The following is a 24,176-nucleotide window of genomic DNA, read 5'->3' as shown; positions in this document are numbered from 1 at the left end:
TGGAGACCTGCTGTGTGTGCTTGCCAGGATGGAGAATCACAAAAGGCATTTCAAAAATTCACTGGGCTTTAAAGGGGAGGGAGGGACTTTCAGTGTCTGTGACCTTCTAAGCAATGGAGTTCACAACTGTGACCAGGGCAGTCAGTGTTGGGCATTGTGGGGCAGCTGCTGGAGACTGTTTGGGTTGCCACAAGTAACACAGTGTCTACACTTATGCTGTGTCAACCTCACTACATCAACCATGGCTCAGTGCTGCTCAGGGAGGTGATGTTACTGTGTCACTGTAACAGGGAACCTATATCGGTGGGAGACAAGTTAAGTGTAGACACATGCACAACTAGGTCTATGCAAGGCAGCTTACAGCAGCCTAACTTTGTAGTGTAGACAAGTCCTAATACATGAACCAGGAGAAAATGAAGCAAGTTTTCTGGAGCACTTTGCAAATGGCTCGTGTCTGTTGAATAATTAAGACATGGGTGTTCACACTGTTTCAAATGTTTAATTGTATCAACCATTTTAAAACAAAACATAAAATAGATGTTTAATACATTACCAAATTATTTACAGAATCGTCACTGAAGAAAATGTATTTATTATAGACTAGTAAGACAGTACTTTACAGTTAGGTCAAGTTGAGGGCTGCATCTAGATTGCATTTGAATCCCTCCTAAATACAATCAGATGTTAACACACCATCAGTTAATATTTTTCCTATACACAATACTAATCTCTCTTGGGGAGGGGGAGGAGGTGGTAAAAAGAACCAATCAACAAAGAAGACTCCAAGGTAATGATGGATTAACCCTTTTTGGTGCCCTGGTGGGAAAATGTTGCCCCTCTAGCCCACTCTCCCTATGGGTATGTTGCCCCAATTGGGACACTACCTAGGATATCGGTGCTGAATTTAGCAAATAAATAAAACTTTAAAATATATCCAGGAACACACTGGACACATGTTCAAGTAATCAGATGGCATCCAGTGGGCAAGAGCAAAACATACCAACAAGTCAAAGCAAAAGGAAAGTGGAGCCACATTAAGAGAACTTCATCTGTGTATTGCTTTTCAATCTTGGCTACTGGATTTCACCCTTCATTTCCTGTTGTCCTGGGCTTGGGGTAATGTGGCCCATAGATTAATAAATGGCTGCTCTGAGGAAAGCACTTGCTTAAACTTAGTTGGGATTTTTTTCCTGCGCTGAACAAGCCTGTGAGAAAAGTTGCCATCTCATTTTTGAGCCAAGCATTCCAGTTTTAAAGAATGCCACGTCTTCTTGTTGGGCCCCAAGACTTGCATCTAGCAAGATGTTTACAATCCTTTGATCTGGAGCTTTAGACTGGAATTCAATTGAGAAGGGCTTATCAGATCAAGCTGTGCTCCTACACTGCCTTCTACCTGCTTTCTGTAGAAGACAGCAGAAAGCAGTAATTTCAGAAATAGCAGGGTGCCTATTCACAATTTGTAGAAAAAATATAGTTGAATAGATCTTAGAATGGATTTTTCTTAACAATATAGTTTCTAGTTAAATCTGAAATGAAGAAGCAGCTATAGTGTTACCACCCTCAATTTCAGTGTAGAAGGGCAGCACATTAAACCACGACTCATAGCACAGCGTGATCTGTCTCTATCTTAGCAACCTCCAGTCTTTGGTCCTCATTCTCCTCAGATTTACACCAGTGTAAACCCAGTGATTTCAACTGAATTATTTCTAACTTACACTGGTGTAACTGAGAGGGGAATCAGGTCATTTGTGTTCACACCTCAATATTGAGGGTTAACTGCAAAGAGAAATAAAGTCAGCCCATGTTTTGTTTTGCTTCTTTGTGGTCTCTAAAGAAGGTCTGAAAGGGTTTCTGCTTATTTCCCCCCCATCCCTTAGAAATTCAGGCCTTTTCTAGACTTCTCTCCTGGAAAATTTGGGATCATTCTAGCTCTACAAGGGATTAGGGCATCACATATACCATGAAAATGAAAGCTGATTGAGAGGGAATGTGATTTTTGTTTAAAACTCTTAATTTTGTTCATCCCTATTTAACTGAAATGCCTGACAAACAGATGGAAGAAAAGGGCTTGATACATCATTTTGCTACAGTCCATTTGCTAGACTGATACAAAGGGGTCAAAGAACAAGTGTAACCCCTCCCTTCTAGCTCTACCAGCTCTGCAGCAGGCTCCTCCCTCCGGTAGCACTGGGGGCTGTGGAGGGAGAGATAACAGACCTCTTGAAGGAGGATGTGTGGCTGGGACAGACCTTCACCTCAGCCATACTGTGACCCTGCAATGGCATGTAGGGACTATCGCAACAAAAGTGCAAGTTAGGGCAACTCTCAGGGTTGTGCCATGGGTTGCATCATCCCTGGCAGCCTCTGCAGAGGTGGAGTGCACGTCACCTACACTTTCTATGCTAGCGCTTGCATGGGGATGACTCTGGCCTTGATAACCTTTAAAGATGAAGGCAGCTGCATTTTATGCAAATTAAGCATGATGGGGTGACTCCTGGCATGTTGCCAACATGACCCTTGTTTGGATCAAGTATAGACACCCTGTAAGATTGGAAAGCTTCTTTTTCTTACATGGGAAGAGAAGGTGGGGGCAGGAAGCGGGTTCCTTAGATTCCATGGGATAAGTAAACTGAACATTGATACACGTGTACACAGGAATGTTGAGCTATTAGAACCTTGTTGAAATACATGTTACCATATCTACAGAATGTGCATGCTTACATTTCAGCTACCCAGATTCAAAAGTTGATATTATAATGGTTAGTTACTTATGTGGTACATTGGAATTGTGTACATAACAGTGGAAACTTAAAGCACTTAGGCCTCTTTTAATCCTGTATTTAACCAAATCCTGTATTCAGCTTTTGACTTTAGCTACTGTTTTCTGATAAATACTTCAGGCACAAGACATCAGTCATAGCAAAATTGTGACAGAAGGACAAAAAATGTTAAGAATCTTTCCTTGGATGGGAATGGTTTGATCATTCAGTTTTCACAGGTTTCCCTGGGTAGATTGCCTAGTGCCAACAAGCAACCAAAGCAGCTTCTAAACTTCTATTCAGAAAAGGTTTTAGAAATTATAGTAACAAAAACCAAAAGCTAAAACACAACCACCACCAGTGTTGCAATTCTCTAATCAATATTATAAAAGCAATTAACTATTTGATGTTTTCCCACCCATACATTTTAAAAAACCTACTTATTGGTATAGTCCAGTGATTCTCAACCTATTTACCATTGTGGGCCATGTATGCAGCTCTCTGTTATTTGGGCCTCATCCATACAGTGTATCTGTATGGCCCTGAGGATGTCACATGAGCAAGCAGCCCACTGGTCGCAGGTTGGGAACCATTGGTATAGCCAAACAAAATAAAATTTCATGTTACAGAAGAGAAAAGTCATTGTGTTTGATAGATCAATTGAATGAGAAGAGGAGTGTCAGTCAAATCAGATTTACTACTCTAAGTGTCTTTTAATTGCCGTTGCCATCTTCTTCCCTTTTTCTGTATGCTTTATTTAACAATTGTATTTCTTCCTGATAACCATCTCTCTCCATATGCTGCTTTTTACTATTCCGCCTATGAGCTTCAACGGTATCTGGAATTGATATGTTAATATCGCTGTCAGGATTGTTTGATGGTATAAAGAGAGAGTAGGAAGCGGTTTCTCCTAAATCGCATGAAACAAACCTGTTTTCTTTCCGTGAATAACGCAAGGACGGGGATCTGACCTGGGTAGAGGACTGGCTGATATTACTGATGATTGATACAGTATCCATGGCCTCTTCATTGTCGCAAATTTCAAGAACTTCTAAATGAATTTTAACATTTGTGTCTGCAAATGTAGTAGGAGAATCCTCAGGGTTTGGCTCATGACCAACACTCTTGGATCGATATACTTCAATTTTCTTTGATGTGGGTGTTATTTTTTGCCCTTCAGTGCTTACCTCGTAGGTAGATAAAGAGAGAGTTTTTCCCGTGGGTGCATGGAGAGATACAGTCCCTTGAAATGCACATAAAGGAATAGCTAAGGCCCCACCTGAGCGCTGGAAAGAAACAGAATTGCCATTATTTAATGTTCATTTCTGAAGTCAAAATCCATTATAAACAAGCCAATTATGCCTAGTTTATTAGCTTGCTTTCACTACTGTACATTTTCTCTATGAACATTAGAAGCCTGGTATTTAAATCAACAGTATGACTTTTTTAAAGGGTGAAAACAATAGGTGCTTTAAAGTGAGCAAGGCTCTTTATGATGCATTTTAATATAAAAGGCAAGATTATTATTATAAAAGTGACTATGACTCAGTTATATGCATGGTCACAAAGGTCTTAATTATAAGATTTCTATAGGATTCAAATTTCATCAAAGCCTGGTCCACTGCGCTAGCTATGAACATATTTAAAGCACAGTTGGTAATGGGAGGTTCTGTCAGTTTCCCAAGCCAGTAGGGGCCGAGAGGGAAGGAGAGGGAATGGTCAGAAGGGTGCTAGATAAATTTTGCCAATCTATAGCACAGATTTATAACAGAACTAACTTGGTTACAGATAAATTGTGTTAGAACCCTGCTAGCAACTACCATGCTTCAACGTGGTTGTACAGTAACGACCACTGTTCTGCTCCCAGAGCAAGACAGGATTTTAAAGGGTTGCAATCCCCCCTGCAACAGAGGAACAGTCATGATGTTAAAACCATTTGAAAATAAACTCCATTGCAGTCCTGAGGTACCCTGTGTAAAGCTGCAGATAGGAATTCTTAGCATTTGCATTTGAGTTTACACAGAGAAAAGTCTCTCCAAAGGTTACATTCCTCCCAAAAACCATGTTAGTAAAGGTACAGGCATTACAAAGAGAGTCATTGAAAGAATCTGCATGAAAAGGACTAGAAGAAATTGAGCACTTCTATATGGGCTGAAGTAGCATAGCCTCCTGGGGTTCGTCTGTATATTTTGTGTCCCCCTCTGTGCCTGATCCACAGAGAAGGATCATCGATTACAGCTCCTTGCTTCAGAGCCTGGGACTTTAGCTCAAAATGCGAAGACTCAGTCTTTTAACTCTGGAGGTCTCCAGTTCAATCCCTGGTATTGGGCATGCTGGCAACTGTGACAGTAGTAACTGCAGTCCTTGCAAAGCTACAAATGACTGAGCTACCTGGAACACAGGGATTGGAGAGTTGCCCCTGCCTGCAGGGCTTCTCTACCTCCTGCTCTCCAGCAGATCTGCTACAGTTTGCGCCTGGAGTGTCCCCAGAGGGGCAGTGGTCAGCATCTCTAATTAGCCTTATTCCAAGGCAGGAGGAGCTTTGCCCAAGGCAGACTGTCTCAGGCAGATGAATACTTGCCAATTTTGCAGTGGGCCACCCTGGGAGGAGGTGCCAGAATAGTTAAGAGGAGGGATGCAGAGCAGAGGAGAAGATCACTGTGACTCTGGAAAGCTGCAGAGCGCAAATCCACATCCCCAGACACTTAGGTATGTCTACATTGGAGCTGGAAGGTATAATTTCCAGCCCAAGCAAATGTACCTGCAGCAGCTTTGATTGAGCTAGCACCCTAAAAACAGAAGTATAACCCTGGTAGCGCGAGCAGTGAGAGGAACTAGTCACCCTGAGTATGTATCTAGGGTCCCGGATGGGACTGTACTAGGGGTGGCTAGTCCCTCTCGCCACAATGGCTACCCCTTCTATTTTTAGCATGCTAGCTCAGTCAGAACCAGTGTGGGTATTTCTACTTGTGCTGGAAATTACACCTTCCAGTTGCAGTGAAGACAGACCTTAAGGGTCTGCCCCCTCTGCAGGTAAGGCCTCAGGTAGCTCTTTGAGAGTCACCCAGCTTTCCTCCCTGCTCATGTTATGGGTCCAACATAGCTGGCTACAGGAGCAGCTGCTGTACACAAGGCTGAAGGTTCAAGAAGCAACCACCAGCCCCAGTTTCTCTTCTCTGGACCCCTTCACCTCCCGCCATTCCAATGCAGTGGTCTTAGCTTTTTGGTAAACTGGGGGATGAGGAGGGGAATGAAGTAACCAGAGGAGGAAGGGAGAGGAGAAGAATCAGCCAAAAGGGGACTGGCAATAAACAGAAAGAAAAAGGATGTCAAGAAGGGAAAAACCTGCAAACAGACAGACAACCAGAACTGGAGGGAGAAAATGGACAGAAAGAAATGGACAGAAAAAGAGCGATGTCAGCAAATTTGTCAAGACATGGAACAAGTTTATAAGGCAGGCAGAGTGGGGGCAGCACCTACTAGCCCTCTAACCCTTCCCAAGGGAGGGCTTTAAAAAGGGACTGGATGGAAAGGCTCCAAGGTCAGCAGAATTTCCCTCTGATTTGTGCTACTGTTGTGATGAAGCCACGTACAGCTGGCAGACATGAATATTGGATAAATCCTACACTGTGGAGAGGTCAGAGTAGAACCCTAGTTCCTCAGTTCCAAAAACCACAGGCCTTCACTGCTTGAGTCAAAGGGACACTCTCTCAGCTAATGCTAGTAGAGGGGCCATATTCTGTCTAATGGCTAACTACTAGAAGGGAAGCAGGTAAAATAAATGGAAACAGGGATGTGTATTGGGATTACTTGGGAACTGAAAGAGGGTTCCTCCATTTTGACTGGCCTTGATTTTCATCTTCTTTCACAGTCAAGCTGAGCAAATCTTTAGTATCAAAGCAGCTTAGCCCATTGACATGAAAGGTAAATTTGCTCTTGAGAGGGCAAGGAAGGCAATTATTTGCTGGTTATTAAGGAAAAGATCTTGTGATGCAACCTGGTACAATGAGTCAGGAGTTTTACAGGGCTGCCATGCTGATAATCAAGCTGTATGAATCCTTAACACAGATATGAAAAGGCTGCACTTGCAAAGAAAAATGGGATCCTATTGTGCAAGAGAATCTTATTAGACTCAGACCTAGTCTGGTGCTTGGACAAAGCAACTAGCCTGAAAAGAAGTTGATTTGCCCTGCCAGAAATTGGCCTGCCCTGCTGGAAGGAAATAAAAATAATATTTGCCTTCTTTATAGATTTGTCAGAGAAAGAATTTGTCAAGAATTCTTCCAGTTTACATTAAGTAACAGAGGCAGCGGATGTTCTGTGTCTGGGTCCAACTTTTAGTTCTGTCTATAAGTGTGTGAAAGCCAGATTCAATTCACAGTGTAAAACTGAATTCATAGGGAGGGCAGAAACAGTTTGCCTTGTAGCAGTGGAGGATAGTAGGACAGAGAGTGAAGTAGTTCAGAAATTAATTTCCAAATAACTGATAAGACCTAGGACTCAATTCTCAGCCCTGGCTCTAGCTACTTTCTTTGTGCTGTGCAGGCTCTTAGTCCGCACCATTTGAAGTTCTCTGTTCAAGGGTCTATTAGTGTCTGCATTTCTGGCAGCTAATCTGGTTCAGAGTCTGGAGTACTTTCTAAAAAACACACTTAGGTTGTGAAGGACATCTGGAGTGTATGAAAAAACAAGATCAATAAGGACTGAACATGCTAGCACCTATTAAGTGTAAGGTTAGATTCTCGTTTAAGATATTACTAATTTGTAAAATTGGATATCTTAAAGACAGAGTAAATCCGAGGCCTTCAGAGTGAATTCTTTCTTGAACAGAATGAGTAATTGCCACTGCCATAGTTCTCGCTGCTCTTTCTGCATAGTTTATTTTTGAGTAAGAGATCAACATCCATCTTAAGTAGCCAAATGTTCATGCCAAATTTATGTTTTTCCAGTGTTCAATGAACTATATAATTTCAATAGTTACATCATAATTTACCTGTGTATTAATGGCCAATAAATATTATTAATCGTTATAGCCATGACAGCTGTAGCAGACACAGAATTTAAAGCATAAACTCACAAACTGCCACTTAAATGGCCAGTAATCTATCCCCTGCATGCTTTAACAGAGCAAATGTTATTGAAACAAACATGTTAAAAAATGCAAAATATTATGACAAAACTCCAAATCAACCTAGTACTAAATAAAGTTAATAGGCCTTATATTGTTCCACGGTGTTTACTAATAGAGCTGGGGAGAAAATGGCTCTCCCATCCCAGGAACATTTTTGAGATTTCAAACTTTTTTCCCTTTCCCAAATTGGGATGAAATATTGAAATCTCAAAAAATGTTGTGAAGTGAAAAAAACTTTAAAATAAGCTGGATTTGGATCAATTGAAAATATTTCATTTTGATAATTTTGAAATGTTTAATTTTGATGTTGACTTTAAAACTATCTCTATAATTCACTCACATTTCAAAATGAAAAGCCATTGTGAACCAAAATCCAGAATTTATTTTGAAATGTTGAAGTGGGATGTGCTGTCAGTTTCAAAACATTTTTCCCAATTTTTTCAGAACTGATCCTTTCTCATGAAGTTTCAGTTTTGACAAATTGTAATTTTTTTTCAACGAAACAGAAAAAAATTCTCAGCCAGCTCTGGTTACTAACTGCATCCCAGAGCATTCTGGGCTCTCTCTCCCTCTCTATAATATACATATAAAAGCAATACCTATTACTGCACTAGGAGATGAAGTGAGAGCTAGGACAGAGATTTGAGTATTGATATTCCATGTTCATACTGGCCTACCACATTAAAAAGTAGTGCTTCTGCGCTCTACTCTAGTGAAACTTGGTCAGCTCTAATTTGAATGTATTACTATAGTCTTGCCTGGAAGTGACAGGGCCATGAAGGAAAATGGGGTCCCCTGGAGTGGTTTCAGCCTCCTGGCTAGCCAGAGATGAAAACCCTCTAAGCAGCTGACCTTCTTTGAACACTTGCGGAATCTAGTACCCTATTAACCTACTGAGTTAGCACAAGGCCATTAGCCCTCTATTTAGATCTCAGTAATGCAAACAAGATCTGACACTCCTTCATGTAGAGTTTGTAACTGAAAATGCACTGAACAACGTGAGCCAAAGGTTAAGGTCTATTGTGGATTCACATCTCTTACCTAGGCTGGTTTGCTTGTGTTGCAAATCTCATGCATGAATGAAATAGCCTAAGTAGAAACTGTATCTGACATATCAAATTTAATATAAGGGAGAATGGACTTGGAACAGGAAGAACTTTGTTCGTTCTGCAAGAGAGCAGACCAGATACAGGTCTTTTCTACACCCATGTAAACCTGGAGTAACTCCATTGACTTCTGTGGAGTTACTTTGGATGTAAACTGATATGAATAAGAGCAAAGTGTGACCTTGGATTCTATTAAGCTTGATTATCTTTATAAAATAAGGTATTGTTTGCCTACAAGGATATAACAATAAATAGTGTGTCTTGTCATTGTTTGTCTACATCAGAGCTGGCTGTTCTTTTTATTTCTATAAAGATGTCCATTATGGGTCTACTATTTCTACTTCAGCACCTCTAACTAATCCAATATTAAGTATAGCGTTTGGAGTATGACTTCTGTCCAAAACAAGCCTGATTCTGGTACATTCCATGAGGCAGAATTTTGCCTTCTGTATCTTCGTAAACCTGACTTTATGTTTTGATTATAAATCTTTGAATGCAATTTGAATTTAAAAACATTAAGAGCAGGAAGCTGTCTGAGTAATTCAGTGATGGACTCCCATTTATTCTAGTCAGGTTCATTTATCACCCGCAGTGTTATCTGAGTGAAACAATGGTATCTGCAGATGTAGCAGGGATAGGATTCATTCTTAATACAATTAAATTTGAAAGCAATCAGCTGTTCTCTTTTTGAATAATCTACAAGGGCACTCTTCATAAGCCCAAAATGTTTTTGGAGGAAGACTCCATCCTTTCGTCTCTTTCAACATTCCTCCCTCCCTGCGCCTTATATTACAATGGTACACTTAAAAAACAACAACAACAAAAAGAGTATGATTTCTAAAATAAATTTAAAATTCAGACTGCTCCCACACAGTATATACTACAGCTCCTCTTTTAAAAGCATAATTATAAAGGTTCTTTAACTGAGGAATAGGAAGCCTACTGATAGTCTGATTCTCTTGATCACCTTCAGAGAGAGAGAATTTTGAAGATGTCTTGACTTAATGCATCATCCATTTGAATGCATCAGGGAATTATGCATTTGCATAGGGGTGAACAGCCATTAGAAATAAAAAAAGCTCTCTCTTTCTAGTGAAAATGCTTTTTAGTATCCATGATATACGGGCAGTCTAGCAGCATATTAGATTTGCATATTAAAGTAGCATAGTCTGCTAGAGTAAGATTTAGAATATTGCTTCCAAATTCTTTAAGTCTAACACTGTGTTGGTTCTATGATGACTTGTTATAGTTTCATGGAGGCAGGCCACAGCAGCCTGATCTGCATGTGTTCTTAACAAATGCTGCCACTACCAGTCTTTTTTTATTGTAACTCTTCAGGCCAAATGGACACTTGAATTCATTTCAGAAGAGCTAGTCCCTGTGTGGTAACGAGTAGCTCTTTCAAGAGCTTCTCATCACCTTGAACTCCCACTGTCACTGATGGGAACAAAGGATGCTCAGGCCTTTGAGGATCAGACACATACAGCATAGTGTCTCACTAGAGCTGTAGAATGGGGCCTAGGATCTGGCCCTTGCTTCACAAAGAACAATTTGACTAGCAGTATGTACAGTGCACCTTAGATCAGTCAAGTTTGTTTTCCACTAAAATGTAAGTGCTTCGATCTGAGAAAAATAAAAAAATTGTTAATATTTTTAAAGATGCTTAAACATGTTATATCTGCATCTGTGATGCCACGCCAGAAACATACGATTAAGTAAAAATAAAGATTTGGGCCCCAATTCCATGTGCACAAGTCACACTAACTTCCCTAGGAGTTCCTTGCACTCAGTGTGTATGCAGAATCAAGCCCTTTATTTTCTATTTTTACTGTGTGAACAATGTGTACTTCCATCATGTCTTACCATAGGGCTCTTCATCTGTATGAATTCCTGTCTGGAATAGCTGAAGGCAATCTTGTCTGTTAGAATCTAGGATGTTGTTTTCACTGGAGGACTACATATACCAGTACATTCATTTTTTAACACGAAGAAACGAAAAGTTACAGTGGAATAAATAACAGATGTATTCATACCTCACATACATCATTCATACCTCAATGGAAGTCATTCCGAGCAAAGTAATCTCTGCACAATCCCTGCAGCAAATCCTTTTTTGTTCATGTAAGTCACGCACTGTAGCCTATTATGATTGTGGAGAATCGAAGATACTCCTCCCTTTATGAGGCAGGTATGACCCTCCCCCCACTGACACATACAGAGTGAGTTAGATTCTCCCTCCTTTCCTGGCTACTTTGTGCTGCTCAGGCAGAATCTGAGCCTAGCTCACCAGCTGAGAATTCCCCCATGTTGTAGAGCTCTCAGCTGGTGAGAGGCATAGCCAGCTCCTACGCCCACCTGGCCAAGGAGCCATGGCAGAGGCAGTGAACAAGGGGGGCAGCTGTGGTCTACCAATACAGCCAACTGGCACATGGCCAAGCTGTTGGTGTAAGTTAGAGCTTCTCTACCACCAATAGTCTAGGACTGGTTCAGATTCACCCTAAGAAACATGGAGGCATAGCTCGCTCTCTGATGGCTTCCTCTTGCTCCTGTGCAGAGCCGATCACAGTGCAGGAAAGAGTCCAGGGCCGTGCCTTATCCATAAGATTTCATACCCAAAGGAAGCCAAGATAGAAAGAATGCTGGGTGTGTGCAGCGTATAGCTTGTTTCCAGTGAAGCTAAAGTAAAATGGCAAATTCTACAGCCTGACTCATGAGTAACTTGACTGAAATCACAAGAGAAAGGGCTGCAATATAAACCCCAGATTGTTTGAATGCATCCGGACACGTAAATTGCAATTCTTGTTATAACAAAGCTCTATTTATGGAGCCTAGTCTCTCTGCAGCCCGAACTCACTAGAAATGTTGCCTGAGTAGAAACTGATGGATCTGACCCATAATAAAGGTGTTCCGTGAGGAAAAAAAAGTTTTAGAATCTTCTGCTGTATTTCCCTTTGCAAACTGGCAAAAAACTACTACTCGATCCACTTTTGCAAGAAATGTTGGTTATGCACCCATGAAAGAGTAATAAAGTGATTTTAACTTGCAAGTACATAGTTAAGGGAAGTCGTAACATCATCACCTGCTGAAATAGAGCTTGCTCCTGCAAAGTGTCAGACACCACCTACAAAGGTACCATATGCCTTTAACTTCCATTGATTTAAATAAGTGTTGCTGAGCACCTTGGGCCCTCATGGTGAGGCCATTAATGTTGTGCTCCTCAGCTAGATCTCACTATAATCAATTATGTATTCTGCTTCCTGTGGGAATTATACTTCATGTGCAAAATACTTTTGGTTAGAAGTGTGGGTTGGGAGGAGATGAAGTATTTATTTCGCTAGAGGGAGCCTAGAAAATGAGGCAAAAAGTATTGTTTGAGGATGATTTATTAATATACCTCAGTTTCACCAGGGAAACTTTTCTATGCATATTTGACATTTTGTACTGAACACAACTGACCTTATTCTATTCACACATGTGGAACTTGAACTCAGGGGGTATGAGTCTCCACTGCCTTGCACCCTGTGCAGTCATTTAAGCACATGCTTAACTCCTACTAAGAAGCATTTTAGGAAAGATTTGTTAGCAGGAACTACATAGTGGCAAAGGAAAAAATCCAGCTCCATTCTCTGAATGTCCTTATTGATTATTAATATACTCTATCCAGAGAATAAAGTCAAATCTGCTCCAAGAGTGTCTTCCGCCAGATAATACTTGTGTTAGCCTTGTGCTAAAAGCAGAGAAAAAGTGCTCTGCAACAAAACAGAAGTTGAACGATGGCTCAAGTAATTTCCGACAGAGTGAATTAGTGAGACAAAAATGACTGCAGCTATATTGCCAGCCCCAAGCATTCAAAAAAGTCATGAATTATGCCCTTCCCCCAATCACGATGTTTGCATAAGAATCGGAGATTAAGAAAAATACATTCTGGATTCTTTTTAATTTTCCTTCTGGTTTTGGAGCCTTTAGGTTCATGTTTTCAAGCTTTTTCTCTACAACCATAAGGGCTAGAAACGGCAATTTCTTTAAAAATAGAAGAAGACATTAAAAATATTAAAGGCAAAAATTATTCAGCATTAAGAATGAAATTGTTTTATCCTCATTATGTACTGTGCATCTATGGTCTATATTTATCATCCTCATTCTGAGGACCTTTGCACATCTACGCACAATAGGAGGGGATAAGGCCTGGCTGCCATAAATATTTATTCACACAACTATAAACACTGGGTGTGAATACCTGTTTCAGACTGGAGAATCATCCAATGAGACCCAGATGATACTGAACAGGGACTCTTTAGAAGTGGCTTCATCACTAGTTCATATAGAACTAGACTAAGATCTCAGTTACACAAATGCAAATCTACAGTAACTGCACTGACGTCAGCTAAGTTAGAATACTTTCTCATCAATACTTTATCGCATTACAAACCAACAGTCTCCTCTCGAGAAGGCCACATATGAGCCTTTTCTTGTGATCTACCCTGTTTTTGACATCCTAGTCTCATATCTAAATAGCCCCTGGGATTTGTTTCCCCCTAGACCACTTCCTCTCCCTCTTCAAAGCCACATGAACAGAGTAAAGGTTGTAGCTAGCCTGCAGACAGCCACAGTCAAAATAATGTAGGGAGATTTTCACCTATGACCTGCATTAAGTAATTGGGAATAGCAAAATGTTAGAAAACAGCCTTGTAGAGCTCCTTTATTCCTCAAAACAAAAAATAAAGCCAGACTGGAAGCACACTTGTTAGGAACACTTCTTTGGTGTTCCTTCTCCTCCTTCAAGAAAATATCTGAGGCATGCTACATCAAACTCAAAATCTTTTAACTGTGGAAGTAAATTAGGATTAATTGAATTTAATGCCACTTTAATTCTGAATAAGAATAACCACACAGACACTTAATGCAATTTAAGTAATCCATTTTAAATTCACACCCTTAATTTATTTGGATTAATTTTCTGAGTAACCCTGTGTAGACAAGTCCCTAGAAGCAGTAACCTTGTGAGAAGTAGAGCTTGGGTTGGCCTGTCATCACAAATTGCTTCCTCACTTTCAACAGCTGTTGTTGACTTGTACCTCCTTCTATACAGCTGTTTCCTAGCTCTGCTGGTTAACCCTTGCTTTGCCGGTCTGGAGCTCCAGGGCTTTCTGACCCTGTCACACTTGCCCCCCTTGGGACCTAGACGGGTACTATACCCTGTCAGAGGGTTAAAAATAGGTTTGTAACAAAAAGCTAGTTATAAACTTAAACACAGAGGGTGAAATCCTTGCCCTATTGAAGTCCATAGCAAAACCCAAAGAGTCTACTCCTTAATAATATAAGCTATGTAGTGCTTTTCATTCCTAGCTGTCAGAATACTTTATAAAGGAGGTCAGTCTTATCCCCATTTTACAGATGGAAAAACAGAGGCACACAAAGGCGAAGCGACACTCCCAAGGTCACCCAGCAGCAAAGCCAGGAATAGAACCCTGATCTCCTAGGCCAGTGCCCTGTCTGCTTCCCCTAATGGCAAAATAAAACTGAGTAAACCTCTAAGGGGTTTGTGAGCCTAATAACTTTAAAGGAATGCAGACTATAGCTGAACTATATTTTTAGAATGTTTCCACGGACGCCTTCACTGTTGCTTTTCATGGACAATGTTTTTTCTGTTTACTTTAAAATAGACTCTCTTCAAATCCCCTAAAATAAAAATTAACTGCAGTAACATTTATTACTGCAGTAATTTGGCCTTTGGAAGGCTGACTGCAGTAAATTTAGAGGCTGGTAGCTAAAGGAAGAGATGAGGTCACCCCAAGTGACTTGGAAATCAGTCATTGGGTAGGACAATGGCAATCTGTCCAGATCTGTACTTGGAGCAAATTCATATAAAAAGGAGCAACAGACACTGTTCAAAATAAGACAGGTTTCAGAGTAGCAGCCGGGTTAGTCTGTATTCGCAAAAAGAAAAGGAGTACTTGTGGCACCTTAGAGACTAACAAATTTATTTGAGCATAAGCTTTCGTGAGCTACAGCTCACTGCATCGGAAAATTCCACTGAATGCATCCGATGAAGTGAGCTGTAGCTCACGAAAGCTTATGCTCAAATAAATTTGTTGGTCTGTAAGGTGCCACAAGTACTCCTTTTCTTTTTTCAAAATAAGAGCTATACAAATATAAGTTGGCATCTGTACTTTTTGTAGTCTGTTGTCTGCAAGAGAAGGGAATGAGCTCAGCAGCCAGCACTCCTTAATAGTCAGCAATTAGATAGTGCTACGTGGGGGTATTTAGCCATGCCCTGCATTGGGGAAGCATAGCTGGGAAGTGCAAAATGCATCTCAGAGCCTTTGTGTCTCTCCTAACACTGACATTAGCTGGGTTCCAGCCTGGTCCCTAGTAGAAACCAGAATAAGACAAAGGGTACTGTAATGCAGTGGTTCTCAACCATGGGTATACGTACCCCTGGAGGTACGCAAAGGTCTTCCCAGGGGGCCTATCAACTCATTTAGATATTTGCCTTGTTTTACAAAGTTTATAAAACGCACTAGTGAAGTCAGTACAAACTAAAATTTCATACAGTCAAGGACTTTTTTATACTGCTCTACATGCCGTACACTGAAATGTAAGTACAATATGTATATTCAAATTGATTTATTTTATAATTACATGGTAAAAATGAGAAAGACAGCAATTGTTCAGTAATGTGCTGTGACACTTTTGTATTTTTATGTCTGCGTTTATAAGCAAGTACTTTTGAAGTGAGAGGAAATGGGTACACAAGACAAATCAGACTCCTGAAAGGGGTACAGTAGTCTGGAAAGGTTGAGAGCCACTGCTGTAATGTACACTAGCTGCCAACAGCAACTACAGCACCCAGGGAACAGTCAAGCTCAGGAACCACCCTAAACCACCAACCACGTGGAAGCACAGCACAGATGCTGCACAACTGGATCTCCATATACATAGGGAGTTCTCCAGGTTCTAGTTAAACCAGGTCTAGAGCAGCTATGTGCTAAATAGATATTAGTGAATCAGGCCTAGTATTTTCAGATGACTCTTGCAATTCACCAACAGCATTCTACAGGTCTACATTTTAATTAAAGTTTTATACAAAATACAAGACCATGTTTATTCAGTCTTATATTTAGATATATTTTGTATACAGAAAGTTTTAACTGAAGATAAAGAAACACCATTCAAAAAGTTTTCTTTCATTCTCTTCAACTAAGCAAGACACCATTACTTGATCACCTTCATATTATTCAAATGACTACATGTTTTTTTTCCTGCTGTGAAATTTTACGAGAGCCATTCATCATGGGTCTCAGTTTCTTTACATTTTATAATTGCTGATATCCTGCAGAATACAAGATGCTCTATCACTACACACTGCTTATGCTAACATTATTATAAACAATCAATATGGTGCTACAAAAAAGGATCTTTGTCGCTCAAATAGATTGCATTTAAATAGGTCTTCTGCTGGCTGAATACCTGATGGTTCAGGGGTGCAAAATCATGTGCATGACATCAGTACCGAATCCACTGAGTAAAGAAACAGACTCGCCCAGCAGGACTTGGTGTTGGGTCTGGTTTTTGACAGACATTTACTTTCACTCTGAACACCCGTTTTACATGCTACAGTTACAGTGGAAAATAATCGGGAACATAGGACTGCTCATTTCGATCTGCGTGCATAATTTTTTTAAGGTGAGCAATTGAGAATTTGATCATTTTTCACTTCTTTTGGGCATCTGCTTTCATAATGCTGTTAGGCATTTATGGTAAATCATATAATAAACCATTTATCACGCCCCGATAAAGAGTGTGTAAAATCATTAGTGTGCGGCTGCTCTGAGCGTGTACCTATCCGAGATCACAGGTAAGTACTTGGAGCAGCTAGCCCCTCCCAGTGCTCCTGTTGCCACAGCTATCCTCTATTTTTTAGTGCGCTAGCTAGACGAGAGCTAGCCTGAGTATGTCTCCTTGAGCTGGGAATCACACCCCCCTCAAAGTTTAGACATACCCATAGAAGGAGTAGAAGGAGCCTAGGTCATTTCATCAGAGTGATATCAGTCTCGTTCATGGTATTGTCTGTTTACTCAGAACAGGCTGTCTGATATCAGTAGTGGCTTGGAGCAAGATTCGCTCTCCTGTATACAAATATAGTTCTTTAAATACAGATGTTGAAGGATGAAATGCCTACTTTGATTTTGACGATAGCTTGGTATTCTTATGCTTTTCTGTGCTTTTTTGTGGGAGTTTAGTATTCATAAAAAGATGCTTCTTGAGTGTCAGCTCTGAACACTTATTTATTCACCAAAGAACTACAGAATAAGCAGCCACAATGCAAGACAGGCTTCCTCACTCTATTGTGTCAATGTCACTGAGCCCTGACCTAGATAGAGTTTCTCTAGAGCCTGGGCTACACTCAGCTTCCCAGCCCTCTCAAATTTTTCATTGTTACTACCACTAGTGCAATTCCACGGATTCTATCGATGGAGGGAACTTTCTAAGCCTTTTTTGTTTTGAGCACTTCTCTTTTCCAATACCCATCTATATGAGCTAGTGTGTGGATATATAAGACAGAAGGCCTCATTACCCTATGACACCAGTTTTATAGTGGTGTAACTCTCATTGACATCAGTGGAGTGATTTTTGATTCATTACTTTCAAAAGGGAGAAGACAATCAGGCAACAGACTCCTACATATCCAAGTCTCCAACATGCTGTCTAGGGGGTACAACATACAGTCTCTTGGAACCTATTTCTTGAAAACATTAAATGAAAATGATTGGTGCCCTTTAAACTGTTTTTCTTTAAGGGTCTTAAAATAACAAAAAAAGGACAATGCTGCTTTCTAAGATACAAATTAAAATGGGTATCCTTACACATGCATCGCTGGATAATGAAGAGGGAGTCAGCAAGCAAGGTGAGGAGGCAGCTTTAAAAAAGGATTATTCGTGCCTTTCTTACGTCCTTGAATTAGTTCAGGTAAGTGAGCATTACACACAGTCTGAGACGCTACCCTGCTCATCTTCCTGAGTTATCTACCTTGGAGAGCAGTAAAGTACCCTGAAGAATGTTCAGTCTCTTTACAAGTTATGTCCACATGAAGTAGTACCAGAATTTTTGCCAAACTCTGACCAAGAATAAAGTAAGCAATGACAGTTCTAATTGTGAAAGTTTTGGGATGAATCCTTTACTGAGACAAAATTACTGTTACATAACATGGGTGTTTTGCCTGGCAAAGAACTGCTAAATTTGGACCTTTGTTGTTTTTTGGTCAGACTGTCATTATTCACCAGCTTCAGTAAAATAGTTTTTCTAATTTTGAAAAAGTTTGCATTGTTCAGAGCTACCTAAACAGATCAGAAATCTCCATAGGTGCTGAAACTAGGGGTGCTACCGCACCCCCTTGCTTGAAGTGGTATCCATCATATACAGGATTTACTGTTTGGTTCAGTGGCTCTCAGCACCCCCACTACACAAATTGTTCCAACACCCCTGGAAATCTCTGACCTTCAAACCCCCGCCACTACCCCAAACTACATATCCTCAGCTGCTGGATTAAGGCATTTGTTCCCTTGAGCCAGTTTTACTTTTTAGCACTATTTATTTTTCCGTTCCGCTTCCCCTCTCTTCTTTCCCCCAGTGTTTTTAGAGCAAGGTCAGACAGTCTGACTCTCAACCTTCAAACCTGTATGACACAAAATGTGACGAAAGGACTGAAATGTTCTTAACATCTGTACCATACGTAATGATAGATAATGGTGTGCAACTATAAAATCCATTTTTAAGGATGCCATCTCACTGTGTGAATTAGCTTTTTTAAAAAACTAAAAGACAAATTCCATCATCTGCAGAAATAAGAATTCCCTCACATGGGTTATCAGCTGAGTTTGAACTCCATATTCTGAGATCTCCAGCACAGATCTTTACTAGCTAAGCTAAAGGAGGAATTGTTATCCCCTAGGTGGACCACTCTGTAGAGATGGATTTAACACAAACTTGACTAGTGGATTACAAAACTATTTGCTAGACAATAGTAGTCTACTGGAGATCAGGAATCCCGGGTTTTACTTCTGTCTTTGGGAGGGAGTGTGTCTAATGGGTAGCACAATGACTAGAGACAGTATATCCAACCCCGTAGATTTTGCACATTCATTCTGAGATGCAGTGTAGCTGAATGGATAAAACTTGGTTCTGTCACGTCAGTGACCCAGGTGCTATTCCCAGCTGTGCCTGAAGTGACACCGAGGTGAGATCAGAACTCAGTGCACTTTCCCTACAGGGTTTTTAGATAGAAAATCTGGCAGCGTGGAAGAACACCTTTCCCAACATCTGTAAGTTTGATGATGAGGGAAAGGTACACTGTCTCTTAAAATGAATTATTTTCCAGTCAAAAAGGAAGATTTTAGAATGTATGAGACTGGAGTTACCTGGTGACTTAGGGAATACTGCATATACCCACCAGCATAAGCTTTGAACACACATTGCATTGGAACAGACCTGGAAGAAAATGTACTAGACAGTTTTATAAGACAGAAAGGGGTACATTTTCAATGTACTGTGTATGGATTTAGCCACTTGACTTCCATTAACATTAGTGGGAGAAGCAAGATATCCCTCGATAGCTTTGATTCATCTACACTCTGATTTAGTACAAAACACTGCATCTGTTAATTCTGCCTCTATCCACATCTTTTCAGCAGAGACCTTGCTTGCTCTGCAGAAAAAAAAAATTACAGCAGCTTTATTTTTGTGTTAGTATTTTACCATAGTTAAAACAGAGGCAGAAACATAGCTCTTGGGGCAACAAGATAGTCAGGCAAATCTACTAGAAGGTGACAGAGGAGCAAGGAAGGAACTTGAGAAGGAAGGGAGAAGAGGATAGAGAGGTGTCGGAGTATTTTTGCGAATACAGACTAACACGGTTGCTACTCTGAAACCTATAAATAGATGAGAAGTGACAAATAGGAGCACATGCCAATCTAAAGATAGATAAAATATGAACTAGTGTTACAAGATATGTATGTTCTCATTAATCAGGTTAGCATTTAGTTTACCATGCTGATAACTTCCACTCGTTCCTTGATCACAGTGAGCCACATTCTGATCCCCTCACTCGTCCTGTATAGTTCCTTGCTCCACAAGTAGTCCCACTGAGGTCAATGGGCCAGGCAGAGTAGGGTGTTTCCAGAAATGGAGCTCTATATAAATATGGCATTTAAAGAAACCAGAAGAATAACCAAGGAAATTGTTCTATTTCTCTCTATTGTGACTGAATAGAAAATTAATTCTGAAAATGGTTAATTTGTGGTTAAATTTCCTGACAGGGAAATCCGTGAATACAGCTGCCCACAGGTCTCTGAGCCTGAGCCATGCAGTAGATTTAATTTTGAGTCCTCCTCTGCTTGCCTCTCAGGGGACCAGCTATGTCACCGGGTGCTGATTTGACCAAAAAGGAGCAAGTGAATATTGTATTACTGTTATTTAATGGCACCAGCAGGGTGCTGGATCCTTTACAAACAGATGAGACTATCCTGTTGCACATGCTAAACAGACACAATACAGAAAAAGGACAGGAGCAGGTGCTATCTATAGCTCGTAAAAGATTGCATTCCTACAGGATTTAGGTGCTCCAGAGCAGGAGAAGCTTGCTGCCCTAAGTCTATTTTACCGTAATTTATTGAAAATATGAAGGTTTTTAAAGATTATTTTGATGAATTGCATCTTAGGGACAAATTTTGCTCCTCCTCCTCCATAGCTCCAAAAGTGGTTCAGTTCTGATGTGCAAGTGGGGGGCAAGGAAATGCAGTGGGCGCACATCTCCTGTGCAGTATGGAACTGAGAACCAGGGTGGCTCCCTACTTGCCAGCATGCAGGATATAGGTCAGACTGGGATTATGGCAACGCAGAGGCTCCAAAGTATCTGCCGCTACATAGCTCCGCTCAGCTTCCCTTTGCAGAGAGAGGGCACATTATAGCCACTACAGCTTCAGGAATCCCCCCCTCCAGGCTAAGGCTAAAGCTCTTTCTCCCTTCCCATCACAGCTACTTGGATCTGGATCTCCAACTCTAAGTGTTTGTGTCCTATATCTTACATTTTTGTACGGCTGGAGATCCTTAGCTTTCCAACACCTGTATTTTGCCTGGCAGAAGCATAACTAACTACTTCATTCTCAGCCTATAGCTATCAAGGCTGCCACACCAAGTGGGGAAGTCTTCTTGTTAATAGCTCCATTTACACCAGCTGAGGAGCTGACCTCGTGTTTGCCGGACCTTGTATTCAGCCGCCCAACGATTCTGACATTGCATGGTTTCACAAACTTTATCAAGCGGTTACTAAACAAAATGGCAAGTAAATAGGAATACATACTGCTTCCTACCTTAATTTCCAAATTTTATTTCTAAAGTAACCATTTATGAATTCCAATACAGAGCCAGATCTGGTCTGGTTCTTAATCGTGACTAAGTTATTGACAATATAGGCTCTTTTAATATGGGATTATTTCTGCTCCTTGATTGGTCACGGGAAACTTTCAAAGTGAGAAAATAATGAGCGATGAGTAACAAACAGTGAAGAGCCTTGTTCACATATGTATCCAAGTATTTGGAGGGAAAACAGCCATTCCCCGAACGTTTGCGCAAACAAACATGGACATGATCAAAATAAACACTTTGGGGAACATTTCTAAATATTGTTTTTAAAGAACCATCTATCAGAGAAAACACAATTCCACTGAGATTTTCAAATCTGCCCATGGATTTAGGTGGTCAATTCCCATCAGTGTCAATAGAAACTGTACATCTACGTCCCATAGCGTCAGGGGGGCAGCCGTGTTAGTCTCTATACACAAAACCAACAGGGAGTCCGGTGGCACCTTCAAGACTAACAGATTTATTTGGGCATTAGCTTTCGTGGGTAGAAAAAAAACACTTCTTCAGCTTTGAAATCTCAACCTTCATGATTAGATTTAAAGTAACAAAAATTCACAGTAATTCAGACAGCCTGCAAATCGAATTCCCAATATACCTGAGCTAAATCCCATAAAGAGATGAAAAATGGGAGCCTATTATACTTTTTATAAAAAAGCAATGATGAGTTTACTTCTAGTTGAAACTATCTGTTCTGGAAGGCTTAGAAGTGGAAGAAGAAACTTTTCGTGTTCTGTCAGACATTTTCATTCCCTGCTCTCTCAGACTTGCTTCCTTGCACCCAGCAAGTAGTGTTAAGCTAAGTAAGGGGCCCAAACCTGCCATCTTACATGAATACTAGCACTGACTACTTGACTTCACTAGGTCTATTGGTGTCATGACTGCTCGTAAAAAATATCACAGGATAGGGCCCAAAGGGCTAATAGCCTGCACATGCAGTAAAGAGAATTGTTGAAGCTCAACCCATAGTTCTAGTGGCATTATGATGATTCTATAATTCTGTTAACGTTGCTCAAAGAAGAATAATCCTCACACAAAATAGCATAGAAAATGCATGCAGCAAACATAGCTGTGACAAAAAGAAATAAGTGGAGTTACAGCAATATAAAGCTGTTGCACTGCACTGGTGATATGGACCCATCAAATGAATCCCTGAGGTAACTGCACTGAAGAGAAAATGAGTTACACCAGAGAGGAGTTTGGTCTAACATCTGGAGTAGGGTACGACTAGAATATTATATATTAGACCAGGGGAGGGCAAACTACGGCCCGTCAGGGCTTTCAGTCCAGCCCGCAGGATTGCCAGCCCCATGGCACAGTGGAGCTCAGGCAGGCTGTTTGCCTACCGTGGCCCTGCGCTGCTCCCGGAAGCGGCTGGCACCATGTGCCTGCGGCCCCTGAGAGGGGGAAGGGCAGAGGGCTCCATGCGCTGCCCTCGCCTGCAGACACCGCCCCCCGCAGCTCCCATTGGCCAGGAATGGGGAACCACAGCCAATGGGAGCTTCAGGAGTAGTACCCGCAGGTGAGGGCAGCACGCGGCAGAGACTCCTGCCCCACCCCACCCCCAGGAGTTACTGCCGGACAGGTCTTAGCCCCTCTGTGCGCCGCTGCCACCCTGGAGCCGCTCGAGGTAAGCAGTGCTGGGCCGGAGCCCGCACACTGGACCCCTCCTGCACCCCAAATCCCAACCCCCTGTCCTCAGCCCCCTAACCTCCTGCCTTGAGCCTCCTGCTGCATCCCTCCTGCACCCCAACCCCCCTGCCCTGAGCCCCCTCCCACACTCTGCACCACCTGCCCTGAGCCCCCCGCCGCACCCCACACTTCTCCTGCACCCTAACTCCTTGCCCTGAGCCCCTTCCTGCACACCACTCCCCCCCCACCCCGTCCTGTACCCCAACTCCCTGCCCCAGCCCTACATTCATGGCCCTGTGTACAGTTTCCCCAGATGTGGCCCTCGGGCCAAAAAGTTTGCCCACCCCTGTACTAGACCCCAAACTGGTACAGTAGGTGTAGGTCAACTCTCAAAGATAGAGTGAGACAACAGTCTGTGAAAGGACCCAGTCAAATCTACTCCATGTTCATTTTGATGGGAGCCCATATAAAATGTACTGCAATACATAATCAGCAGGGATAGCCCGAAACATTAGAGGTTACAATAGAGTGACCACAGAGTTTTGAACCTTTATTATAGGAAACCATCATTTTTTTTAAATAAAGGGGAAGGATATTCTGTATATATGGCCCAGTTTCTGGGTATAAAAACTGCTCCTTTGTAGTAACCATTTTATACCCTGCTCCTTTGTAGTAACCATTTCTTTCTGTGCTGTTAAAGAGCAGTTCTGTAATCACTGGAACTGGCTGACTGCAATTAGTTGGGTGAGGGAGAATGAGGGTGGTAAATTAGTTAATGGTCTCCCTAAAAGGTAGACTCGAAAAAGGAGGTTACCTGGGTTAGAGAAGTGCATTCTTGATTTCTATGCTGCATTTAAATAGTGCTTTTTTAAAGGCTCCTGGGAGTTGCCGTTTAACAAAGTGGACTTACAGCTATTTTGCTCTAAAGTAACATGGGTATGTGACTGAGTGTACTCCCCCTTCCTTCTCTCCCCCATGTTGCTTTTCTCTCACCTTGTATCCAGACCTTGAAACTGGTGCACAGCACTGACCTGGCCATAAGGAAAACAATATGACAGAACTGATAGCATTCTTGTCTGATAATGTGCACTTACACTGTGAGCACGTGCCCCAGTTAAATGGCAGAAATGT

General features: G+C 41.4%; 1 protein-coding gene across 1 annotated transcript in view; it reads right to left on the bottom strand.

Annotated features, from left to right (window-relative positions):
* Window positions 1–483: 483 nt before the first annotated feature.
* GPR149 (G protein-coupled receptor 149) overlaps window positions 484–24,176 on the bottom strand; it is a 37,058-nt gene continuing 13,365 nt past the window's right edge. The window contains exon 4 of the mRNA XM_007057434.3: window positions 484–4,045. Within this exon, the coding sequence (XP_007057496.2) occupies window positions 3,473–4,045 (573 nt within the window). The 3' untranslated portion in view covers window positions 484–3,472. The remainder of the gene's footprint in view (window positions 4,046–24,176) is intronic.

The sequence above is a fragment of the Chelonia mydas genome, chromosome 9, assembly GCF_015237465.2.
Source record: "Chelonia mydas isolate rCheMyd1 chromosome 9, rCheMyd1.pri.v2, whole genome shotgun sequence".
Lineage (NCBI taxonomy): Eukaryota > Metazoa > Chordata > Testudines > Cheloniidae > Chelonia > Chelonia mydas.
The sequence above is the reverse complement of the archived record's forward strand: the minus strand, read 5'-3'. Positions and strand labels throughout refer to the sequence as shown.